The sequence below is a fragment of the Parus major genome, chromosome 2 (genome assembly GCF_001522545.3).
Source record: "Parus major isolate Abel chromosome 2, Parus_major1.1, whole genome shotgun sequence".
NCBI classification, from domain to species: Eukaryota; Metazoa; Chordata; class Aves; order Passeriformes; family Paridae; genus Parus; species Parus major.
This window is the reverse complement of record NC_031769.1, coordinates 68,475,538-68,502,605: the sequence shown is the minus strand read 5'-3', so window position 1 is coordinate 68,502,605 and position 27,068 is coordinate 68,475,538. Positions and strand designations below refer to the sequence as shown.

The window sequence follows — 27,068 nt, the reverse complement described above, 5'->3', positions numbered from 1 at the left end:
TCGGCAGTTGTTTTTAGCCCTTATTCCAAAGGAGACTTGAGTGAAGTGAAATACCAGGGTTCAGAGTTTGAACCTGTTTTCTAAGTTAATAAATTCTCTAATTTCACTTCCACTCCCTGGTGCCCTCAGCATGTAGGGAGGAGTGAGCACATGGCCTCTCACACATTTTTTTCCTTATATAAAATGTCATTTCTTCCCTGAAAATTGCCCAGCTTGATGGACAGTCTGGAGCTGGCTGTGGGACTTAATTTGCCATGGAGCCCAAAAAGGTGTTTGGGCCATGGCTACTGGGAGTTGCACACCCTAAGTAGTTGTTATATTGTGTTAAGGAGACATGTGTGGGAGTGACGAAGGAGGAGGAGATGGAACATCATTTCCTTGTTTTCTCTGTGCCTCAGTCTACTCTCTGAACAAGGTGTTTAATTGTTACCAAGCAAAAGTGAGAACCTTTGTGCCTTTGTGTATGAAGCTTCATACCTAGCTTATTTCTGATTATTCGTCTTATTGTGTGTTTAAAAGAAAAAGGAAAAATAAGGAAACAATACCCTGAGTTGTGTGCTAGCTTCGAGAGATGTGAACATCTCTTGAGCTACCTTTCTTAACAGGCACGTAATTTCCTATGCCAGCCTCTCCTCCTTGCATCCTAAGGACTAAGAGGAAGAAACAGGAATTCTTGCCATTCCACCCTATTGCCCAAATTTTGGGAGAAGCTCAAGAAAAGAAACCGTTTGCACCCTGAAGTCTGATGGCAAAATGACTTCTCTTTTTATCAAGACTGATCACTTTCCAGCCCTGTCTCTGGCAAATCCTCTGTCTGTAGTAATCAAATCAGTACATACAACATAGTTTTTTTGACAGAACAATATTTCTTAATAATTTAGTAGCATTGTACACACACAAAAACAGAGTTATAATTAGCTCTCATCCCTAAAGTTGGAAGAGCTTTTCAGTTCATTGGAGGCTGCTGGCCAATTCTCTTATCTAATTGGATGAAGTTCCTACTTTCTCCCATTTGTATAATGTCTGCTTTTACACAAACTCATTAAGTGCAGCTGTACTCCAAGTTTCTAACAACAGCCCCAGTAAAGACAAGGCAGAAGTTTAATAGCTGTTCTGTTCTCTCTTTTTCATCTGATCTTAATCCATTTTGGTGGTTGATGTGTGCCCTAACATCTTTCCCTAGCACCTAATTCTACCCCCTCTGGCTTTTTATTATGAATTATATTAATAATTAGAAACCAGACAAATTGCATAAGATTGATCTGTCTGTTTTGAAACTGGAGAGTTTACAGCTTATTTCCAAGGAAGATAGATTTAAAGCAATTATTTGTTTCTGTGAGGCATACAGAAGTGATTTTTCCCCGTCATTTTAAAGCTGGCATTAAGATGAAATCACATAATTACTACACTACTTTTTAAATCTTCAGAGATGTTAAACTGATTATACAGGTAGAATAGCAGCATAATAGTTAACATATTAAGTTTTTCATTTAGATGGAATTTTTGGAAAAAAAAGTATGTTTTAAGCCAAACAACATCCCCCCCCCGACTTTTGTTAGTCTGACTGCTTTTTTTCTCATGTTGCTGTGTGTAATTTTGAATTTCTACTTAGCTGAGTATACAGAGCAATAGAAAGCCTTCATTTGCCAGAATTCAAATTTACAAATTACAGTACTGCCTACATACATTCAAATGACATTTACAAAGAAATATTTACCGCATACTTCCAGCAATACAGATATATCATTTGTATATCATTAGTATTAGAGTGATTTTATAACTCCTATGGATGGTTTTTTTCCCCACTGGAGAACTATTCCAAGGTTTATTGGGGAACTTCCAGCTGTATAATTTCCTTTCCTTTCCATTCCATCTTCCCACCAAACAAGGGAGGCTGTAGAAGAGAGGGAAACTCAGGGAAGAAGTTTTCTCACAGCATTGATTGTTTTGTGAGGACATGTATCTGTGATGATTAATGCTCTTGCTCAGATAGCTGGTGATGGGGAGACATGGGTGACAATAAGGATGACATTCTTTGGCACTGGGGGACTGAAGTTACAGCTGTGTATGTGCACATGTCTGCAGTGCAAAAAAGGGGAGACAGCAAAGGAGCACAGTGAGACATCAGTGGAAGGACTCAAAGGGACTCCCTCCTAAGCCCAAATTGAACAAGAAGGGGAATTTCCCTCTGTTGATGCTCCAGCTCCTAGCATCAATATTCCGTTCTGGTTGTAGTCCTCTCCTGGCTCTGAAGGTCACTAAAGACTTGACCCTTACAAGGTTCCCAACACCCTTAGCTCTGTCTGGCATTTAAAGATGCAAACAGCTGGTAAAATCCAAAGGCCAGTATGGATAGGAAAGACCTTCTGAACCCTTCTTCCTCTACCTTAGAGTCTTCCCTCAGTTCAAGTACTTGTAAAGAGGTACCAGAGTTGAGTGTTTTGTTTCTATTCCTTGAGTCTGTGAAAACTGAGCAGTGTTGTAACCAGGTCCTAGTCAAGAGACCTTTATGGCAAAGTTGGCAAAATTCAGGAGTGCAGGTTGCATATCAGTCTTCTCAATAATGACACCAAGAGGTAGTTTAATTCTTTGTTATAAAACTTAATCTTAGCATGCGTCACAAGTAGCATTGACTGATAAATGTCTCTAATCAAAAACTGAAATCTGTGAACATCTCTTGTTTTCAGATAATTGGCTCCATCTGTGGACATGTTCCATCATAGTCTTATTCCCTGTGTAGACAAATACAAAACATGGGCATTCTTCTTGATTAAAATCCCATTTGTTGTCTCCACTGGGCCTGCTGCCCCACACACACATAAAATAAGCTTGTCCAACATTGACAGGTGAGACCATTTAGGTCTTTTCTACCCAATAAAGATAATGTCTTCTAAGTGGGCAAGCTTATTTTTAGAGAAAATATTTATGTATTAAAAGGGCTCTTACAATGCTGGAACATTTGTTTGCCAGCTACAGTCATCATAGGTACATCATTAAATTTACAACAGTAGCTGCTGTCTGCTAATTTTGTAATGTTTTGACAGAACCTAACACATGAATGTATGTTTGTGCTACTAGTCATCGGTGAATCATACCACTTAATTGGATGGGTCAAGAAGATAAATAGATGTGGTCTTCGGGAAATGAAAATAGCTTCTTTCATTTGTGACTGAGTTTGTTTGTACACTGCTTTTGTTGGAAGTAGCAATTTTTGATGGGGATTATGGAAAAAGCGGCGACTTATTTTCCTAACACTTGAGTGAGTGGTGATAGTTTTGGAGGATGTGATGACAGAAGAAAAGCGGGTTTTAATTTTGGTTTTGAAGTGGGTGGGGGTGGGCAAGTGGATACTCAAGACACATTAATGAAGTTATGTTGACAACTGTTAAGTGTGAAGTCTGTCATGTATCTCATTGCAATGAATGTGTCTTTATGAGCGAACTGCATTGGAGACATCTGTGCAATTGTCAGCTGTAATTAAAGGATGATTCAGCAGTGGACATACAGTTGAAAATGAAGGACAGAAAGATTTTTTTTTTAATGTGAGTGTGTACACTTCTGTTTGCCAAAAGTGACATATCTTTTTGACTAGCTAATTCTTACCAAGTGTCTACTAAAACAACAACAAAATAATTTCTTGACTTAATTTATTTTATTTTATTTTAAATACAATTTTCACATAGGAGAGAACTTGAACATTTTAAGGCAGTCAAATGGAGACTTTTTGGTCATATCCTGTTGGTGACATTCTGGAGATGTGTGGAGAAGATACTTCCAGAACGACTTGGGAAAGCATAAGGTAAAACATCACTTGTCAAGCATGCAAAATAAGCAAAGCGAAGGGTGCTGTTTAGTCCAGGACACATCTCTGCTTGCATGTGCTGTGCTCGCTTGTAACTCATGCTGCAGCTGTGTGTCAAGGTCCATTTTCCTAATGCCTTTGTGACTGTACTATGGATTTTGATGTTGCTTTCAAAAGGGCTTGCAAGGGACAGCTGGGGTTTCTCCTCATAAGGGATGAGTAATATTTGGGATGGCTGGCTGATTTTTTCCCCCGCCACATAACTTCCCATTGCAATCAACCTGAACTTAAGATAAGTAAGGGTATTTAAGGAAGGATCCAGGCTTTTCTCAGGGAGTTGAATAGCCTTGTGTAGCAGTTAAAGCTGTTCTGCAGCTATCAGTGACTCCACTTCCAGTGCAAGTACTAAAATATCTCTTCCTAGCTCCAGTAATATTGATGTGAGTTTCCCAGTAGATGATGACTGGAGTAGTTCTCAAGTGGGTAGCATACTTTGAAAAGCATGTGATGTGAAGAGGATGTTAATCTTATCTGAACCTTGGATGCTGTCTCATCTCTTGTTGGAGGTAACTGTATGAATTTTTCTTTTTATACTTCTGGAATATCTTTTATGACCTCTGGACTGCCCTTCTTTCCCCCCTTCATCTTGGCAGAAAGCAAGGAAGCAGCTACAAAGTAACAGCACTGATGTGGAATTCCAGAACTGGAAGCTGTTATTTGGATGTAACTGGAAGCAGTGCTATTTGTCCTTGGTTAAAGATTGATTTTATGTCCCTAATGAAAACCCAGGGATAAGGAATCATGATGATTTAGGTGGTAGGCAGCTGGAGTGAAGGACTTGTTAGATACCTGCTCTGTGAGGTGAAGTGGGGAGGAGCTGAAAATGAGCATCTTTGTTTAAAATACATCTGTTTCTTTTCCATGGTCACGTTTTTTAAGTGTAAAAGCTATCAGCTTCTTTTAGAGTTGCGAGCTGGAGGAAGTTGTGCCTGCTGCTAGAAGCAAATGAATTACTTAATGGGAAGGATGTTTGCAAAGCCTGGAGAGAAATAACAGCTGCTTTTTTAAGTTAAAAAAAAACCCAGAAAAAACCCAAACCCCCAACCCTATAACATTTCAAAACTGATTGGGGATTTTTTTTAAAAGGCCTGGATGAAAGGAAATTAGTAATGTGTAGGGGGTGCTGAGTGGCCCAGGCACCTCACCTGTTTTATTCCTAGCTGTAGAGGGAATTCAAAGTTTGACACCAGATGTAAAGCAAACCCAGAACCACATGAACTACTAGCCAGCTTCCTTCAGCAACATTAATTTACAGTCTCATGAGAGAACGCTTTGGTTTGCTGCCAGTTTTGACTTCAAGCAGAATTGTTGGAGGACAGAGCAGCGCAGGCAGTGGTCCCTTTCAGGCCACGGCATCTGGGCACTGGAGCAGACAGCCCAGGCTCCTGGCCGGGCTCCGATGCAAACATTACAGAGCACGTCTGTGCCCCAGCTCCCTGCTGAAAGGCAGCATTAATTACCCTGCAGCTCCGTGGCTCTGCGCCGCCTGCCTGGTGTATTACAGGGTGCTGGCATCTTTACGCTGTGGAAGTGGGCTTGCCAAAACTCGTGTCTGGGGTTGGCTGACGTGTTTGGCATTGCTGGGCCCTGCCAGTGGGTTCCTCGGTTGTTTGCTGGGAGAAGGGCAGTGGAGGTGGTGCAGGGAAGGAAGAGGAGCTGTTTAGCCAAATCTCTTTGGTTTGCCATTGGCAGTGCTGTGGGATGACACAGTAAGAGGTAGGGAGGCGTGATGCCTCTCCACTTTTTCCAGCAATCCTGTCTTAAAATAAGTGCATTTCCAAAGTGCCTTGATGCCCGTTAGGATGTTTCATGTGGATTCGCTTTCCAATCTTTCGCTGCTTTCTTTTGCTTTCTTTTCAAACTCTCCAGTCATATGTGGATATCCCATCCCTGGAAGAACATCTGAGGCCAGAGTCTATGTGGAATCTCATCTAGTGAATGGTATCCCTGCCCGTGGCAGTCTAGATGATCTTTGAAGGTCCCTCCCTACCCAAATCATTCTATGATTCTGTGAAAGGCTGTGCAGTCTGAATGCTAAGCATTCATGCTCAGGCAACTGGAGGTGTGTGTTGTCACTCTAGTGACCTGGGGAGTTGAACCCAGAAGAGAGCAAGAGGCTTTTTGTTTTCAGGGTTTTTTTTGAGTAAACTTTCAGCAAATCAGGGGTGATTACTTCCACTGCAGCAATAATGTGCACTCTAGTTTTCTTGTCTGTTATTTTTTTTTTTCTGAACACGGCATTTTCTCCTTTCACAATTTCTGATGTAGTTGTCCCAACAAAGACAAAGATTAAAAGAATAAGGGTCTGATAATTAGGTCCCAACAAAGACAAAGATTAAGGGTCTATCGAAGTTGTTGCCACACTAGTGTGTGCAAGACTGTATGCCTTGACTTTTTATGTATTTGCATCAGATATGCTCATCAGTTCATAAGACTGATTATTGTGGGTCAGTGGAACAATAAATCCAATGTTGGAATTAATGATAATTGACTAAAAGAGTGTTTTTTGAAAGATAATGAAGTAGTTCTATGGCATGCATTTATATAAATTCATTACACAAAGTGTTTCTCCAGTCTAAGCTCTCCCCTGCTAGGTCAAGTTGACCAAATGTTTTCCCCACTACTGTAAGTAAACATCCTGCAACAGGGCTTTTTGGTGAATGGATATGGTGGATTGACCCTGGCTGGATGCCAGGTGCCCACCAAAGCTGCTCTATCACGCTTCTCTGCTAGGCAGCAGAGAGAAAATGTCATGAAAGGTTCCTGGCTTGAGATTTAGGGCAGGTACAGATCACTTACCAATTACCATCAAACAAAACAGACATGACTCAGGAAAATTAGTTTAATTTATCGCCAATCAAATCAGGTTAGGAAAATGAGTAATAAAACCAAACCTTAAAAACATTTTTGCCCCAACCCCTCCCTTCTTCCTGGGCTCAACTTCACTCCTGATTTTCTCTACCTTCTTCCCCGAGCAGTGTAGAGGAAATGCTGTTAGGAGTTATAGTAGTTCATCACATGTTGTCTCTTTCACTTCTTCCTCCTCAGGTGAAGAACTCTTCACACTCTTCCCCTGCTCCAGTATGGGGTCCCTCCCAAAGGAGACAGTCCTCCACAAACTTCTCAAATGTGGATTCTTCCCAAGGGCTGCAGTTCTTCACAAATTGCTCCAGCATGGGTCCCTTTCACAGGAGGGAGCAGGCTGCTCTTGCATGAGTTCCCCCAAGGGGTCACAAGTCTTTCCAGCAAACCTCATGGGCTTCTTTCTCCATGCAGGTTCTGCCAGGACCCTGCCTCAGCATGGGCTTCCCATGGGGTCACAGACTCCTTTGTACATCCATCTGCTTTGATGTGGGGCTCTCCGTGGTCTGCAGGTTAATTTCTGCTCCACATGGACCTCCATGGGCTGCAGGGGCACAGCTGCTTCACCGTGGTCTGTACCAGGGGCTGCAGGGGAATCTCTGCTCCAGTCCCTGGAGCACCTCCTTCCCTTCCTTCATTGACCTGGGTGTCTGCAGGGCTGTTTATCTCACATATTCTCACTCCACTCTCCAGCAGCAATTGTGCTTTTCTTCCCTTACCTTCTTAAATAAATTACCCCAGAGGTGGTGCCACTGTTGCTGATGGGCTCAGCCTTGGCCAGCAGTGGGTCCATCCTGGAGCCAGTGGGCATTGGCTGTAATGGACATGGGGGAAGCTTCTGGCAGCTCTCACAGAAACACCCCTGTACCCCCACAGCTACCAAAACCTTGCTATGCAAACATGATACAATGGGACAAAGCTGTGCTATTCTAACTGGATGGTGTTGGATCATTCATCCCCCTACAGCCCCTTAGCATGCTCTGTGGCTGCTTTGACAGAAATGTGTCTCTCAATCCTGGTGGTCTACCAATGCAGAGACCTCCATGATGCTCATGCTCACAGTAGGACAGCCTGAAACATGCACTTTAGACATGATTGTTAATAACCCATGAGCAGTATCATCTACATATATTGCACCTTACCTTCCAAAGGGTCTTTTGTGTTACCAGAAAGGTAGGAGGAGTAATAATCTAGAAGTCACAGGTAGGAAAGGGAAAAGTTTACTTATGGGATGTATCAAGGATCAGCAGATTTTTTGGAGTGTGAGTGTACAGGTGGGGAGAGATTTAAACAGGCACAGAACTCAAGGATATCATTAACGAGGGCATTGGACAACATCTCTGACCACATGGCCAGAGAAGTGCCTGTAGCTTATCAGGTGGACAAAGAACAGGAAGGAGGCTCTTTTCCCAGCTCACCTCCAAATAAACAGGTTGGCTGACTTTTGTCTCTGTCACCTGTGGTTTTATAAAGGTTTGCATCAGTACTGTCTGCTCCACATGGACACTTCCAGCAATATGACCAGGTCATATTCAAAATCTGAGTCCAAATTTTCACCACAATCAAGGCATTGCATTTCCACTATTGTGGTTGTGCTTGTAATAAGAGTTCTGGAGGACACATGCAGATGAGGGCAGGCATATCCAAGAGGCAACTCAGTACATTTAATACAAGTTTCATAAGTCAGTACCAGAATAGGTACTCCCACTGGAGAAGAAGAGGCATCTTCGAGGTGAACTAATCCAGAAGCACTCTTCAGTATACTGCAGGATAGCAAGGAGACCTTTAGAAGTCTTAAAAAAAATAAAAAATTGGATACACATGTTTTTAACTGACATGTGTTTATTCCCATGAGATTTTAGTGATCCATTCTGAACATTTTCAGTACTTGTGCTCAATTGTAGTGGGGAGCAGTGAACTATAGCCTATGATGGGATGCTTCAAGAGCTGCTTTGTTGTTTGTCCATCTGTGCAAGTCAGTTTCTCGTAATGCACAAATCTTGACTCCATTGTCTTTTGCCCAGAGTAACTCCTCAGAGGGAGTTCTGGATACCAAAAAGTTAGTTCCAAGCAGAAGGCTACCTCCTACTAGGGTCAGTTGTTACATAAAACTTAAATGCCATGCAGCTGGTACCCAAGCATTCATAGTGGAATGAACTTCACTTTCTACCACTTGTAGACTCCCATTAAACAACTGAGGAGGATAAAAGCAGGAGCTAAAGGTACTATGGGATGGAGAGCCTGCTACTGCAGAGGAACAACTGGATGCTGCTGCTCGTGCAGCTTCAGTGGAGACCTACAGTGCTTGATACCACTTGAGAATGTTTTCAGAAGGAAGCTTTCTGGTTTTGACTCAGTAAAACTTCTTTTCTTAAGGTGCTCCTACCTAATTTTCAGACAGCTAAAACCCACCTTAGTTATCAGGTCTAATGTTATTTTTGTCTTTATCCAGACCTCTTCTGTTCTCCCCATCTGCTCACCGTGCTCTGTCCCAGTGGTAAGGTAAGCCTTAATCCCAGGTGCTGATCTGTTAGCTTTTAAGAAAAACTGGAGTTATCTGACTGGGCAGAAAGAGAAGAATCCCTGAACTAATTTACCTGGTTTTGCTGAACTCACATCTTCCTTTGTTAGGTTTTAGCTAGAAAAAATGCAGTTCTGGGACTGCTCTCCTTCAAGTCCTTGTCTTCTTTTTTTCAGAAAATAATGGCAGAGAGAAATGGTAGTACCTGCCATATTACAATGTGGTTTACCTTCTACCTTGCAAAGGTTTAATAACCTTGCTCTCTGCTGTACAGTTAAATCCCAGAGGCCAGAAGACTGAATCCATGCATTGCATTCTGTTGCTTCTTCTTTCTGTTTCAGGCTGACTTCCTTTACCTTCTCTGTCTTCATGGACACAGACAGAGGGATAGATGTTTTGTACATGTGCCTGAATTGTGCTTGAAAAACATTAAACTATGAACTTGAGACACTCATAAAAGTGCATCCATGGCAGCACAGTGCACACATTTCACTGCAAAACCCCCTCAAGAAGCTGGATAAATTCTTAAAGCAGTTAAGAATTACCTCATAACCTGAACACATTTAGCTACGTTCTACCCGAGTTAAAGCCACAGAAGGTAAGAAGCAACCCTTGTGAATCAAGGGCCAGTTAACATGAGCCTATAAGAAGCAAAATATCAAAACACTTTTTGGAAACCAGTCATAACCACAGGAAGCCTTCAGCAGTAACAAAGATATTTCTTTTGCTCCTGTTGAATGTTGCTTGTGTATTTCCAGCTCCTGTTTGCAAGAATGAAAACCAGTTTTAGCCAATAAATAGAAGAGCCTTGCAGCACTTTCTGCAAGGCATCAAATGAATGGGAGAGCAGAAGGGGTGACAATGTCCTTGGGTCTCAAAGTGCAGGCTACACCTGGGGGCTGTATTTTCACAACTCAAACCTGAGTCACTGCATCTTCACAAACAAGGCTGGTGAATACTGGCCACTGCTGAGCAGAACAGGTGAACAGAACTATCAGGAAGGAAACATTATGTGTCATTTGTGGGATTACACTCAGAATGTTTGAGTAGCTTTTCATCGACAAATCCTAAACAATGCAAATACAAAACAAGTATCTCACAGTGTGCTTTTATTATTTTTTCACAATATAAACTAGACAGACATGGAAAGTTTAATGGCAGCATGTTCTTATAACATTTTAAAGACAAAGAACAACATAATCATATTAAATGATGATAAACTGACAAACTACATTACCATACATACATCATCCAAAGGTACTGGATAAACAATATCTGCTTATGTACATTTATGCTGGTGATAATTAAAATTCAAATATTCAGAAGAAAAAGGAAAAAAAACTATTTAAATTATAAAAATATATAGTTTTTGTGTGGAACTCTTAATGCTGTATTACTTTTTGAAGATAATTTCATTGTGTGATGAAGCTGCATTAACTTAGTATAGAAGTGTGATTTAAACCAAGTACAGATTAAATTAGCTCTTTTGTCTTCCTTGTATTTAGCCTTGTTGGAAAGAGAGATAGGAATGAAAAATAAAACTGGGCTTTTGCAATGAAAAAGAATTTTCATGCCCATAAATTAAAATATGTATAATTTTTCATATGGTACTGAGCCATAAACTCATAATAGAAATGAATCATTTTGCTAGTTTCTTCAGAGATGGAGAGAGGAAAAAGAAGGAAGGCTTTTAACATGCTACTTCACAATACTTTTAATCAATAGGTTTGTGGGGTGCAGGTGCACAGCTAAGCAGTGTCATGCTTCAGGGTCAAAGCATGCAGTCCAGGCTCTCGCTGCCTCAGCTGTGGGGACTGCGAGGACTGGGGGACTGGGACTGTGTTCTTTGAACTGCATCACCTTCGTGTTGCCTTTGCACATCTGGTTTCAGACTTCTTTTTTCATAATTGTTCCTTCTTAGTGCAAAACTACTCAGGCTATATAATCCCCAATCATAACAGCAAACTGATGAACTTTTACTGACTAGATAATTTTATAATAATTTACATGTAATTTTGAAATTGCAAATTTTTACTAATTGTAGCCACGTAGTGCACACACTTGTAGCTGCTTTTAGTCAACATTTTTTTTCAGACCATCTTGGGTGAACTCCTGCAACATGTGAAACTGAAGGTTTTCTTACATACCAATGTCATTCTCCATATCTTCCAGCTCCCTTTCTCATCTGTATATTCTCTGTCACCTTGACAGCCCCATTAGTCCTTTGGTGGATCCAGTGCTTGTTCCATTAAGAAATATCCTCTGTATCACCTCTAATATCATAATACTTTTGCACATTTTTTTCATCTGTTCCTAAGTTACTGATTTATGACAGATCTCAGGTGACCCTACAGATTTTTTTTCAGAAAGAAAATACTTTCCTTCATTATTTTCTTAAAAAACTGAGAGAAGAAGTATTAAAGACACCTAAGGTGAATATAGTAAAATCTAGTACTTCTCTTTGATGCCTATGCATTTGCTGTTTTTAAAAAGACTGCCTCCAACATTAACCAAGTTCTATAGTGAAAAATAATTGTGGGTCTCTGCAAGCTTTTTCTCTGCCCTTGTATCATCCTTTTTCAATGGAAAGGATGAAAGATAAACAAATTCCAGGTAACACTCATCTTTAACCAGGGAGATGTTTCAGTGATCTCTCTATTTCCATCCACTTCTTGACCTCTTCCTTCCTTTTGACTTCTGATTCTCTACACCTAAACACTTCAGAAATGTCCCTCTTTTTAATTCTTTTTTTTCTTTTACAATTTGGATATGGTGGGAGTAGTCAGATGTCGGTGCATACACAGGATGGATTTTCATTGAAGCATAGTCTTTGAGAATGGAAGTCTGTAAGGCATTTTGTGGAGAAAAAAAATGTTACATGGAAATGTAATGAAGAATAGGAAAGACAGGAATTATTGCAAAAGAAATGCAGGAGAAGAGAGGATTTTATTTAAGAAGTTCAAGCTTTTATATACATTCAATGTTTCTAAAATGTTTTCTTAATAAATGTATTATCAACTATCATTATACCTAATGCAGCCACAATACTGTACTATTCTGCAGTCAGGATGGGAAAACTCCATTAGCTCTTTAATAAAATAAAATCATCAACAGTCATCAAGACTCTTCTCTTTGCCTGGCACTAACAAATACACTGGGAAGTCCAGTGAGTAGACACAACAGAACACAAAATCCTCAGTATTCATTTAATTGTGTATCATGTGTCGTCTTCATATTATTTCTAAAGCAGCTTTAAAAAACTTTAGCCATTGGAAGGTATTAAAAACCAAAACCCCATTCAAATTATCTTGGTATTATAGCAGCACAGGAATTGATACTTTTTACTACTTTTGACAATGTAAACCTTTAATAAAACAAACAATGTTGAAACAATTTGAGGTCTAATAGTTCATAAACTTTAATGGGCATATGGGCACAAATCGAAACGAAGACTAGATTGTGAAATGAAACATAAGCTCAATAGCAGCCAATTCCAGTTGTGCAATTGGCTGCAAACAAATTCAATTTGTAAGCTGAGATAAAAAACAAAGCCCACACTCAATCCACAATACTCCTCAGTTCCTCTGATTTGAAATATTTTTTACAAAAACCCTACATGACCATGCCCACTTCTTACAGAAACACTCTGAAAGCACTGCAAGTACTATTTGTTTGACGGTGGGATTCTTCCATTTCCTTTAATCAAGCATAGTTCACATTTTTGTGTTCTTAGAAATAGTTACTTTCTACATTTCTATAAAATTAAGTAATTTCAAATCTGAAATGTAAGCTTGCTCCATCTTTGCTCATACAAAGTGTAGGTGCCACGACTAAATAGCAGTAAAAATGCTGAGATGTACAACTCTTAAAAAAACCAACCAAACATAAAAGCAGCTTTGAAGACACAACATCAACTACAGCCTTAACATTGAACATATTACATTCCCGAGTTACTGGAGATATTTTGCATATAATGCCACAAAGTTATTCAGCTGAAATCTTGAGGTTGGAGCTACAGTTTATTCGCTGCGTGTTTTTCACCCTTTGAGCACTTATGTATTGTATGGTACTTTTTATTCAGAGCTTTGCAAATTTCCTTTTATATCTGGATGTCCATTTTACCCACAAATCCCAGATTTCAAAAGTTTCATAGAAAAAATAGAAGTGCAGGATTTAAAACATTTGAAGCTGGACATTTCCATGACTCAGAGCAGCCCCTGGGACTCGACGCTTCAGAGTCTTCGGTTTCCAGGGGACTCCTGGCCCCCATCGAGCTCATGGAAAGCCCTGCTTTGAACACAGGTCTGTTTATAAAACTGTATTATGTACTCTGCATTAATTTTACTTGTGTTGCATTTTGTAACAGGAGCAGATGACTTCACACCTCCCACTCCCCCTTTTCCTTCACCCTATTTTCACTTGAGATGACAGTAGGCACCTGCACAAGAGAGGTGTCAAAGAGTCTCTGTCCAGAGAGAGGATTTCGAGTTTCGTCACCAACTTTTCTTCTGCAGACAGTCTTAGGAGATTATTAGCATGAAAATATTTTGAGGGCAAGGGGCAGGATGATAAATCTCACTTTCCTTTCCTGTTATGAAAATGAACTTGATTTTGGTGTCCAGTTTGATAAACAAGGATAGTCAGAGCTAATCTGTAACTTAGCTGAGGTCTGCTTTTTGCCAAATAAAATTAAGATCTTTTTCAACTTTCAGGGATTTAGAGACCACATCTAATTGGTTTCAAACCCCTGGAGGAACTCTGTAAGCAAGCAGGATTAGCTGCAGATATGAGCCCACTAAAGTGGGACACAGGTCGGGTCTTCAGACTCCAGCTCTGCTCTGTTGAAGCAGGCACTTAAGGTCTCCTGATGTTTCTGTGTCAGTAGCCACAAAAAACATTTTTCTGCTGAGAAAATCATTGGAACAGCAATTTCCTGCGAGCCCCAAAGATTTAACTTCACACTTCTATTAAAAAAAAAGTTGACATGTATTGTGTGGGTATTGTGGTTATGATGTGATGGCACAGCTGGTAACTTGAAAATGCATGTTTAAAAGGCATAGGCAATCATATTTCCAACTGTTCTCCTGTAGGGATAGCCGAGTGTCCTTCAAGAAGTTTCTGTCTTGACTCCATATGTACCATGTTGAATTGTTTACTACGTCAGTTCTTGCCAGCAGGACAGGGTGAGAACTTTGTTCATGCTGACCTTGTCTTTCAGATCCCTCCTGGAAAAAGCTAGGAAATTCAACACAATTTGGCAGTTTTTAGCAGCTCAAGTAACTGCCCTTGTAAATGTAAGCAGGTAGGTCTTTGTCAGTATATTCGCTCTTCAGAGATAAAATAATCCAGCCAGCGGCATTAATTAAAAAAAAAAAAAAAAAAAGAACCAAAAATACTCTGGGGCTCATTAAAGTTAAGAATAACAACATGATGTGATGACAGATACAACTTGCTGAGGTTCTGAAAATAGCAGGTTAAAATGTAAATATCTTTTAATAAATAATTTTCCGGCAATGTAAAAATAAATGATATTTCCTTTGGCAGTAATAGCTGATTTAATCTTTCGCTGGGAAGTTGCTTTGCTCATAAAATATCATTGTGCTACAGAAAAAAAAATATTATTTTGTTGTTTTGAAAGACTTGTGTAATCCACAATAAGCTGGGTGACTCTACTTATGTCCGAGATAAGCGCCAAGAGTGATGCAAGCTCCCACCAGAACCAGACTCAGGATAGTCTTCAGAGAGATCCAGGAGAAGTCAAACAAAGGCCTCATATTGTTGCCATACAACTCCACAAAGGCATCCTAGAAAGGGAAACAATGAGAAAAGGAGTATCAGAATTGCAGTTACTGCTTTTTTGGGAGACAAGGGGAATGGGGAAAGGGAGGCGACTTCTTCACCCTCAGGCATCACCCAACAATCCCAATGGCACAAGAAGACCACACAAACCTATTAAAATAGTGATTTGGGAGCTCTGTTTTTTGTGCTTAAAAGAAAGTTCTCCTGCTTATTTCTTTATAAATATTGCTGAAATTACTCATGGTTGTGACTTCTGCTTTAGATGTGCCCAGTCTAACAGAAAAGACAGAAGCAGCATTTTAAAATACAAGTTACCACTCTTTTGGGTCCTAAATGTTGTCTATACAAACATACACAAAGGAAGTAGATGAACCTTCATTCTCCAAATCTTTCATTTCCACTGGATAAGGAGCATCTGTACTGCAGGTCAGCTTTATTGAAAATAAGGCAGTATTTGTTTACTTCTCTTGGGGTGGGCTCAGAAGACTTTGTGTAGTAGCCACAGATGTTTCTTCCATATGAACTGAAGGTGTTAGGGTTGTGTTACACCTGTGATAATCTTTCACAGCTGTCACCCAGAAGGGTGAAGCCGTGCTCCAGTGCTCCAGGAAAATCTGGTCGTGCATGTAGGCACTAGATGGAAAGGCTGTTTAAGTAGCAAAGATCAAGTTTTTGTGACTCATAAAGACAGTGGGATTTGACCGGGCAAATGATTGTATTGATGATACTCTGCACGTAATGCCTTTCTTTCAGGCTGCAATTCCTAACGAGCATGACGCTTCAGAGCATTCCTGAGAGACAGATAAATCACACTGCATGGCAAAAAGCAGTAAATAGCCAAGCTGAATGACTTTAAAAATGTGACAAAACTGATAGCATCGTTTATGGCAACTTTTTTACTGTGCAGCCAACTAAGGTCTGCTCCCAAGCTATAGAAATAAGCCCATGAAGCAGCTATCTAATGTGATGGCTTCTGTCACTACTTTTATTACCCCAGACTTCCCATTTTTGGTAGAAGTTAACATTCTCTATTAAAGTTACAGTGCCTTTAGCTGTTTAGTAATGTTACTATGCTAGGAGGTAACCTGTCTTACATATATTATGGTTTACAGCAGGAAGTGAGGAGAGAAAGATGTCCTTTACTGAGGCAAACCTTCCAACCGAGTTAATGATAATCAACTTCTGTAGTTAAATTAGCTTCCCTCATCAGGCATCTCTAGTTATTGTCAGAAGAGGCGCGTTCGTGGTTTTACCACGAGAGGGCGTGTAAGGTTTTTTAATATTTTGACTTCTATTCACTAGATGCTGAGTGAGATTCAAATAAATAATAGATATTTGCTTCCAAAATGTGTTATTGCATTAAGTAATACTGGTGCATGTTGTAGGTCAGAGTGGATGTAACTAGGTAAGACTTGGTAAAAGAACAGCCACGGGCTCTGGCCAAGCGAGTGACGTGAAAACACGTCTGCTTCTTGCTATTTCTCAATGCTTGTTCCTCTAGGCAATCATTTTCCAACTTGTGTTTCCAAAGGTATATTCTTAAGTGAAATCAGCTTAACCTTTTGTGGGGAGGATGGAATGTTTTAATGCAAACTCTTCATTTCAGAGAGATATCGGTTGCCTGTTTTTTTGACATAGACATTTGTAAATTCTGGCCTTAATATTCTGCTGTGCCGTTGCAGAGCTGAAAAAGCACACTCAGTTTGCTGTGCAGCTCTTTGGAAAGCTGCTTTTATTTCTCCTTAAGGCTATGAAGTAACACAATATCCTAAAATGTTACAGACTGGGCTAAATCCTGTTGTCGCCAGTACAGACTCACTGACTTCCACGGGAGCCTTGTCTGTATAGGCAGTTCAAGACTGGGCCTTATAAAAATACAACAAGGGTAAAGTTCAACACTTGGTGATATTATTATGGGTGGAAAAGAGAGGAAATGAAAAGAAAAAACCCTCATGGAAATGCAAGTCATGTGAAAACATTTAAATGTTATGGTTTTCATGGTTTCTTTCTGTGGGGAAGGTCTCACTTCTGTATATTCATGACAGTTGATGTACACACAGTATCAGTATCAAAATGAGCATATTTTGTGCCTCCCAGTGTCTATCCCAGTTCAGGAACATTCCTCCCAGTTTTTCTGTGAGACCACTTCCAATGATTCCATAGAGCTTCTGGTATTGGGTACGGAGATGGACACAGGAGAACAGTCAAACTTGGATACAAGACAAAAATATGGCATAACCTATGGCTCAGAAGAGGAATGTTAACAAAAAATGTGCAGCATGCAGTACTTTTTGTCCGAGATTATTACAACAATAACATGAACCCAACCTAATGGTGTCTGCACTATATATTACAAGTAGCTCTTTATGATCGTTCCCCCTCCCCTTCTCAAACATCCTGATTAGGCCTATTTCCGAAGCTTGTTTGAACAGCCTGTCACTATTTGTTTAAGTTTCAAACCTGTTTTAAATAAACACATGTCCATTTTATGTACTAAAACAAGGGGGGTGGGAGGAGGGAAGTACGACCCGTTGCTGAAAACTATTTTAGCACAAAGAGAACCCTAAACAGAATCTTAACTGTTTCGTAAGGTTTTGTCTTCTGTAAACCCATGTATTTGTCACTGGATTTTTGTCACCTAGACTGCTCTGTTTAAAATAAGAGAATCCCAGCTAAAATAAATAAGATTAGGAAAATTGTTTGAAACACTTGAGGTCCTTTGAAAAGGACTCTTTATAATGAAAGCAAGGGTCCCCTTGGCAAATAGACCGAGGCAAGTTCTGGCTTGGTCCACCTTTCTGGAAGTCTTACACAATTGGAAAGAAAATCGTTGCAGGCCTTGCTTTTAAGACCTTCAAAATTTAATGGGAAGTTATATCCTGGATGTAAAATTATATCGGGGCTGTTAAAAATTATATGGAAAAGAACTCTTCATTCAGCTCTGTAAGTTTTTAAAAAGCCATTTCTTAAGAAGCTTTTATTAAGTCAAATCAGTCTGTTGCTGGATTACTGTGCAACTTCATGTTGACCATTTCTGTGAAGCAAGAAAGGTGGTGGTGGAGAAGGCAAAGACGCTCTGCCTGAGTTCCTCTTAGGCACCAAAGCCCCTGAGATGCCTGCTTCACCTTGCCTGCTTTGACTGGAACCCATGAGGATTGCCCCAAGGGGCAATTGCCTTATTGCCTTCCTGCCCACTGGACTATATATGCTCATATAGAGCATGTTCCTGGCCAGAGTTCCAGGGATTTGCAGGGAGCCCAAGACAGAAGTGGAGTTTGTGACTCTGGGAGGATTAGGAGGCGTAGTAGTGCACTGAGTCAGGGCAGTCTCAAAACAAAGAGATCACACTATCCTGGTCTTCCGCTGGCCCAAATTCGGTAGCTCTGTTCCAAGAAACAAATGTCATCTTTAATTACATGGGCATTCTTTGCTTGTGGAATGAGCCAAGTTTGTTCAGACTCGGTCCTTTTGCTGCTCAGCTCGCACCCCGGCCCGAGAGGCACAGCTCTTCAGTCACAGAGAAGGACGTACTGAGCACAGGCTGAGCCCAGAGAAGCATTATGGATCTGATGGCTCCTTACCAAAAATGTGGAGGGACAAGGCAATTTCTGCCTGTCATTTCTGACCGAGGGGGCAGTGGAGAGAGCAAACATGAGGAAGTAAACGCTTCCTTTTTCTACCTGAATCAAACAGCTGGTGAGGAAGTGACTTTATTTCCCTCGTTATCATTGGGTTGGCAGGATATCCTCTTGAGCCACATTGAATTGAATGAAGAGCCAGAGAGACTTCCATTTTACTGTACGGGAATTGCCTCGCCGCTGTTTTACGCTGCCCTCTGTGTGACTCCAAAACAAACAAACAAACAAGCACACACTAGCCCCCGGCTTTTGAAGAAACTCGCACAGGTCTGAACAAGGCCACTTTGCCACCCAGTATGGGGCAGGAGAGGGAATGGCATACACTCTGATGCCAAGGTTTGGCAGCTGAATGACTTTTCCCTCACTCCAGCCTCCACACGAATGACATAAATTCTCATAAAAGCTTTTGTTCCCGCATGGTAACTCATTTCAGAAGGAGTTTGGGGAGGGAGAGACGGAGGGGGTGGATAGAGCTGGTTAAATCGTCCCATGTTTTCTATGCAGTGAAACCTCATTAAAATGTCATCTTGCAGCTAACAAGAAAAGTTCTTGGAACACAGAAAGTAGACAAATGCGTAGCTGTTCTTTTCCCAAAGAGTTTATGAGTCTTTTATGCAAGCCTAAGTCGTAAGTACATGCAAATAAGGGCAGCTGAGCCTTTGGCTGTGCTGTGCCAAGGTGTGGCGTTTCACAAGGTCCGTATCTTTAGAGAGGCAGATATCTTTTTACACCTGGGAGTGCCGACATGCTGGTAGTCCTGCCAGGTGCACATTAACAAATTATAATGGGAAGGAAAAGAAGGTGTCACCACACAAGCCCTGCTGATCATGGAAAAGGAACCTGCCTAGAGAATGGCTTTGGCATGTGAACCTCTGAACCAGTTCCCATCTGGGTTTTTTTCTTTCCCCCTTCACCTTTGCTCATGGTAGAAATTGGGTCTATTTTGGAGGCATGGTTCTGTGGTGAACATGGAAGAGCTAGGTTAATGGTTGGGCTTGATGATGTTAGAGGTCTTGTCCAACCTGCTATGATTCAAAGATTCTGTTTTGAATTCTCTGTTTCTGTAAGGCCTGAAAAATCTTAGGTCTGCAGCTGATGTGTTAGATGCTGGCTGCATAAACTTTTTAATTTTGTTTCTCCAGTGTTGTCTGAGGTTCCTGACTTTGAACAAAACTGCTTTTCATCACAGTAGTCTTGCCTAACTTCTTTGTTCATTGTCCTTACTATCTATTTCTATAAATTCCTGCATCAGTGTGCCTGTGATTTTGGGGATCTCACTGTAAGGCTGTGTGGACTGGCATTAGTGGAAATACTATCTGCATGACTGACTAAACATGTCACTCAAATGGAGACATCGAAGGAGCAAGGACTGACTGTGGTTAGGCTTGCTCATAAAAAGTGATGCATATGCTTAGAAATATATAAATGTGAGTAGTAATGGTGATGACTAGTCCTCCTGTCTGTGCTCCTAAAGAGTGACCTGCTGGCAGGCAGGTTTTCTCAAGACCCCTGCGAGATGAAGGGTAAATCCAAGCTTTGAGGAATAGTCAAGCCACATCTTTAAACACAGGATTTGTAAGGTGTTGATCACTCAGCTTGGATGGAAATCCATTCAGTGTTCAGACTAGGCAACATTCTTGTCAAACCAAGTCAGCATGAGAACTGTTTCAGTAATTTAGTCTTGGCGTCTCTATTTAATTCATTTAGACGTGGTTCTGCAATATGCAAAAGCCCAGACCTAATGGAGGCTGCCTTGTTCTCTTATTCCTGGAAAGGCCCACACTATAAAATGAGGTATTTCTGGCATCAGGATAGCAGCTGTAATGTCACTGCTGCAGCTAGCTGGTTGTATTTTATGGGTACCACTTCTGAAGGAGCACTATTAGCAATTATGAGAAATTACGAGAAAAAAGAAGGCGAGAAGGCCTTCTGGACAAAATACTCTGTTCAAACAACACAATCAAAGGTACTCCATTTGATTCTTCACTATTCTGATTTTCAGATCTTTTGTTGGTTGATAGTCCTACTCAAATAATTTTCTGGTTTATTTAATTTTCTGAAGGTATCTTACTTAACCAGAGTACTACAAACTATTCCACCTAGAAAACAAATGTATCCCTACACATGAATCTCAGTTGCACTAAAACTAAGTCATTACTGGGTCATATTCTTTCCCAAATTATCAAACCTATTCTAAAGGCTTTACCTTCACATGCAACAGTAAATTAAGTGACACCCATTTGTGGATTTGTGAATCCACTTTGAAGGAGAGAGCAAGTGTCACAGAGCTGCTGGGGAGACTCATCTCACCCTGTAACAGCGCTCTTATACCTGCATTCTCGGAAAAGAGGCTGGATGCATTAAGATCCCTGTCAAATCTTCAGAATGGCTTTAAAGAAAAGAATGACAAAATGGGCTTGAATGGCAACGCAGGCCTGTTTTTCTCTAAATCTTAAATTCTCTGTCTTGCTTGTGACTGGCTTTCAATATGAGTGCCCTTATACTGCAAATACCCCAGTTAATTTAAAAGCACAGCTCTGAAGATTTGTCTACAGTGGGTGCTGCACTGACAGTAGAGGGAAATGTGAACACCTCCCCCATTATATTCCTTGCCTGCTCCAGCTGCCTGGGTTGCTCTTGGGCTGTTGCAGAAGAGTTAAATCGTGTAACTGCCTGGGAAATGGGAAATGAAAGTAGCTGCCTGTAGAAGTGCTCAGAGTGCTGTGGCACAGCATTTGTCCTTCAGACCACAGAAGCTTTCATTTAACAAGTGCATCCAGCGGTGCCAGGCTCAAGGCACAGGTACGAGCAGAGGCAGAGAGAGGATAGCAAGGTGGTAAAGCTGTCAGCCTGGGGAGGCACCTGGCTCAGGGTGGCCTTGGCCAGAAAAGGCTGAGTGCATGTGTGAACCAGATGGGTGAAATCCAGCTGGTCTGAGCAGGTTGTCCCATTGACTGCACCACGAGGGACCAGTCATGCATTTTTCTGCTGCTTGTTTTAACATCCCTCAGGGATATGGTCCATCTCATGTTTGTTGTTTCAACACTCAGCTCTGATCAAACCCCTTCGGCCTGACAAACTCGTGCTCAGCATTGTGCAAGAGTAGCACAGAGCTGGAGTGGTGGGCTGGCTGTTCCATGGTGCTCCATGGGACACCATGGTGCTCCAGCAGCAAGAGGCCATGCAGAAGTGCCACCCAATCCTCACATGACTTGATGCAGGCACTTGCTTTTTTTCTAAATCTTGTGACAAGCAACAGATTTACAGTGCCAGTGAGACACACAGCTAACATTACGCTAAAGAAACCTCATGATAAATCTGCAGTTTAATGAGTAAGTGCAAAAAAAGGCCATGCTGCAGACTTCAATGGACAGCTACATTTCTACCACCGGCCACCTGGAAAATATGAATTTGCCCTTGTGTTTTCTTTGGCAGCCTAGACCTCATTAGTGGCTCAGACCATTTCTGCTCACCTGGAAAAGCCTTATTTGAGGCAGAGAAGAGGCAGCATATTTTTTTTTGTCATTTCGGTCTTTTGCCATTTCCTAAGTCAGCCCTCCCACCAGGAGCTGTGGGAGGCAGACAGGTCCTGGCAGTCTGTTGGAACACTGAAAATTCTCCTCTCCAATGTGGTACACATGAGAATGGGGCCTCTTGGTGTCTTGATCCATGTCCTCATCAATTCACAGCTAAGTGATAATGGGAAATTAAAATAAGGGGAAGTTCCAGGTCTACATCTGCTCAGAATAGATTGCTTTTAAATGGGTGGCTCCTCCCACCCCACTTTTTGCCTTTCTGTCCTGTTCAACCCTTGCACAAAAACCTGAGACCTGTAGTGAAATGGAGGGTGAAGGAGCAGGGAAAGAAAGGAGCAGAGTCTGTGTAGACTGAGGCAAATAGAAATTTGGACAAGATGAACTAAGTGGGACAGGTGAAAACTGCTGTCAAAAAAGCTGAACTTTTAAGCCAAGATAGCTTTATGTGTTGCCTTGCCTTATGGACGGGAGCCCATAGGTTAAGGTGGACTGCTAAATCTTCAATTTTTGGGTTCACCCAGAAAGTCCTTTGGTAAATGTTGTCAGGTAAGAGCTAACAGGGGCATGAAAAAAAAGGACCAGTAAGAGTGCAGGAATACAAGTCACAGAGTAAGAGACTTTGTTTTGTTATTCAAAACAGCTCAAATTTATTTGCATGCACAGTTGTAATTCATTAACTATGACCATTGGATTTATTTAAATGCCACCCAGCAAAACCAAAATATGAAGACCTTATAAAAGGCAAACCATCTCTGCCTGTCGACCTCCAAAACCAACACCAAAACATATAATAGGCATCCTGCAAGAGAACTGGGATCTTCTCCCATTCAAAGGAAGTACCACCAGGATGTTGGAAAGCAACACACCTCTTATCCATATGTGTACTTTAATTCTTATGTAACAAGAAATAATGTCTTGATGATATAAAGAAGGGCACAAATTCTGTGTGCTTCCTTTTAGCAGAAAGCTCTAAAACTGAAAAATACTAGACATTGGTAGCAGGAGAAAAAGTGCTGTTCTTTAAGCACTTCAGGGGCTTTGCTGGTGTCACTGTTCTGGCCACATTCCTTGATGGAAACATGGCTTATACCAGCTGCAGTAGTCTGCCAGCATGGTTGAAGTACTTCCCAATGAGTTATACTGGCAAAAGGACTCCTCTCTGGTCTAAGTCTACCTAAGTCTACATAGTGGGGAAGGGAATCATGCCAAAATAGTTATCTTTGTAGGCTAGGGATGTGATTTTTTCCCCATGAGATAGTTGTGCTGGCCAGACTTCATCATGTAGACCCTAGGAATTTTTATTTGCAAAATAAGGCTGTAATTTATTTTAACCAGATGTTCAGCACTGATCTGTGTCTGTGCATTCACAGCACACTCCAAGTAATTTTTACTGTGAAAGACACATACCTTGGACACTGGTAAGATTTTTAAAACATAATACTGAAACTTTAAGACAGTGGTGGGCTTTTCTTTCTTTTTGTTGGTAATGGGTAGCCCCCAATGAAGTAAGCTGGTGTTCTGGGTGTTGAGTTTTGCTCCTATCAATCAGATTCCCCACAGGCCCTGAATGGCCGAACTCTCAGCTCTCCCAGGTATCAGAAATTCACATCAATTGCTGGAGCAAGTCATGCAGTTCCTTACAACCTAATGGTTGCTGGGAGAATAGAGTGAGAGCTGAAATGACCTAGGATCTCTCTTTTCTCAGTAAAAAGCAGGAGGTACGAGTGCCAGTCCTCTGAATAAACAGACCCCTCTTTGTTTTCTTTCATGCCTGGTGTTCTTGAGGGGAGGCAGGGGCTGGTTCTGCTACAGGACAGTGATCATCAGAGTGGTCACGTAGCTGTCACTGGAGCCTGATGTACCAACCACTATCAACAAGTTACACATCCTTGGGAACAGCTGAAATACAGCTTAGCCTGCATTCCTATGGCCAGTCACTCAAAACAGAAACTAAAGAATTTAGCTAACTGCTGCTTTTTTTTTTTTCATAAGCCTGCATGTCCTTGCAGATCATTCACAAAGGGCTGCACATTTATATTTCCTGTTGACATCCTTTGAAAGGGAGAATGCCAATGGAAATTTGATCTTTTAATCAACAATTTTTGTGGACAGCAGGTCGGATGAAAATTTATGAAGGATTAAATTCTATCATTGTGACCTTGAACTAAGAGCACAAGGAAAGCTGTTAACTTAGGCAGGAAAGACTGGTAATTACTTCATGTGTTGGTGTTTCCAAGTCAGTAGAAATTTCATGCAAAATTTCAGATACTCAAAGGAAAGAATATAAAACAAAATCAGGACTGTCAGCCAAGGAAACAAAGAAGCTCCTCCAATTTTTAAAATAAATAAGACCCCAAAGATCAGAAACCACAGATCAAAATTGATATAAAGTCCTTCATAAATATCATAATTCATTTTTTTAATACTGCTTCTTCTTCTGTGCAGGTGGGAGCACAAAGCAGAGCACAGTTCTGCAGTGAGGAAGACAGACCTCACCTTGCACTCATCAAGCCACCTCGGGGTCCGGGATAGGGGTGCAAACACTGTGGGTATATTAGAATAGTACGCCAGGCAAACTGAATATTCCTGCTGTGAAACTACACACAACCACTGCTCAGAGGTAGCTCCAGAATCCCTGTGCAGGGCTCCACTCTGCTGTGTAGATGTGCCCTGAAGCACTACCGGAGAAAAAATGATGGATCCTGCTCCTGCTTACGGCATTGCCTTCCCTGTAGAGCAACATGAGCTGTGAGTCCTGTGCCAGCAGCTGCTGCTGAAAGCCTAGTCTCTCTTGCCCAGTCACTTCAACGTAGCCTCAAGAATTTCATTAACACATTAATCTGCAATTAAAGAGCTGCCCTTGCTTAAGAGCCAGAGGAAGTGATTACAAGGGATGAGGAATTCATGTGTGGTGGAAGGAAAGGCACTAGATCTGGAAGTAGGTACAACTATCATCTAGAGGACGACCACAAGTAACTCCTGTGTGCAAGCACCTCCCCCTTCTGTCCCTCTTCGGGTGACGTCCCACGCACATCTTGATGCTCTTTTCCTTGGAGTTCTGCCATTGCTGCCAAAATGCTTCTTCTCCCCCTAGATTTTCCATCATCAATATCTTCTGCTCCTATCCCAATGTGGGAAGGCCCAAAGATGCTTTCCATCAGCTTTGCATTTAACAGGGGCTTCCTGTCACTGTGGAAACTCTCAGCTGGCACTTTATGGCTGGAATCCAATGTATAAGTGCCATAAACCCACCCAGGAGCTGCCTTCAGAACCTCCTATAATTAACTGTTGCTGCTATAAGTTTAGACAAACCCAGGAAATCACATGCAAAATTCTGTCTGATTTGCTATCTAATCATCTTCTATCTAGGTTCTTATACCACACACATTGCTGTGGTATCTGAGCATCTTGGTGCCTGGATGCAAGTCAGATAAACCCTTTTCAAGCTAGCTAAGCTGCAGTCCTGACACTTCTACACTCTTTTGCACCAAACACTTTTGCTACGAGCAAACTGCAGAAAAGCTTCTTCAAAGATTTGCTGAACGTACCAGCCTCTCCTGTCTTCCTTTCCCAGATAATGTAAGGTTGGGAAATTTGCCAAGCATCATGCTAAACTGAAAGAGACATTCAAATTGCAGTGAGTGCATGAGCCAAGGGAACCCAGCCTGTCAGAATGTTATTGTAGTGTTCTCAAGAAGTTCTCAGCATTAAGACTTCATTTCCTTGTGTGCCTGTCTGTCTGGTTAGGAGATGCTCCACTGGAGACCAGAAAGTCATTGCTTCCTCAATATTAAATACAAGTGCCTCAGCCAGCTACAAACCATTTGTTAGCTTCAACCTTTTGAGTCAGTTTTGTTTCTTTTTCTTTTAAGATTGGAGGTGTTTAATCCTGTGGTTACCATCACTTGAAAAAAGAACTTCTGCTTTCAAGCAGATTTTAGATATACCCTTTCCTGATGACCATACAATGGAAGCAAGAACACAAACAGGGACCAGCAGTCAAAAAGGTGATGAAAAAAATGTATATTGTTTCTGTATGAGAAACAATAGATATGGGTTTGATTGATTTAAGAACAAGTAAAGGAAAAGTTCAGAACTTATCTACACTTTTAACAGTAAAGAAGTAATCCTCCCCCCAGGAGGAACCATTTACCCTGATATCAAAGTGTATTCTGACTCATTAACTGAAATACGTTGTGCTGGTGGGAGACAGTTATATCAGCAAGATTTTGTCTACAGAAGGGTTCGTGCCAGAATAACTTACATCCATAAAAAAAGTCTGATGCATCAGCAACACAGACGCACAGCAGAGTTCAAACCAGGCATGAAACATTGGACAAATTTGCAGACCAATGTTTTGGGCTATTTTACATATCTGTGTTGTAAAAGTTCCTGTATGTCCATAGTGATAGCAGTTAAAATACAAAGACCCTCAACCTCCATCTAGAGCCACACAAACATCAAGAAACTTAAAGAAAATCAAAGCACCTTCCATTTTTAGGCCATTTACTCCCACAGCTTTAGCCATAGAGCTGGGGGGAGGGGAGTGAGGGAAAGAAGCTGAACTGAGCTGGTAATCACAGCATTAAGTTGATTTGACTACTAGAAAACTTTAATTTCAAAGTTCCCCATGGGGTTTCTGGTATTTATTTCCTTATTTACTTCTTGAGCCTATTTAATACTTTGACCTGAAGGAAGAAGAATTCAAACAAGCAAGAAGATTAAAGGTTCAAATTAGTTAAAGATGAAACAAATCTATTGATTCATTAAAGGCCAGTGTTCTCAGTGTCACCAGTGATACTATCATGGATTAAATTGTTAATGTGCTTGAAGAAAAAAGACTTTTTTTC

General features: G+C 41.1%; 1 protein-coding gene across 1 annotated transcript in view; it reads right to left on the bottom strand.

Annotated features, from left to right (window-relative positions):
- Window positions 1-10,337: 10,337 nt before the first annotated feature.
- The window catches only part of BCL2 (BCL2 apoptosis regulator), a 96,002-nt gene continuing 79,271 nt past the window's right edge, over window positions 10,338-27,068 (bottom strand). Inside the window, exon 2 of the mRNA XM_015619531.3 lies at window positions 10,338-15,049. Coding sequence (XP_015475017.1) covers window positions 14,915-15,049 — 135 coding nt within the window. The 3' untranslated portion in view covers window positions 10,338-14,914. The remainder of the gene's footprint in view (window positions 15,050-27,068) is intronic.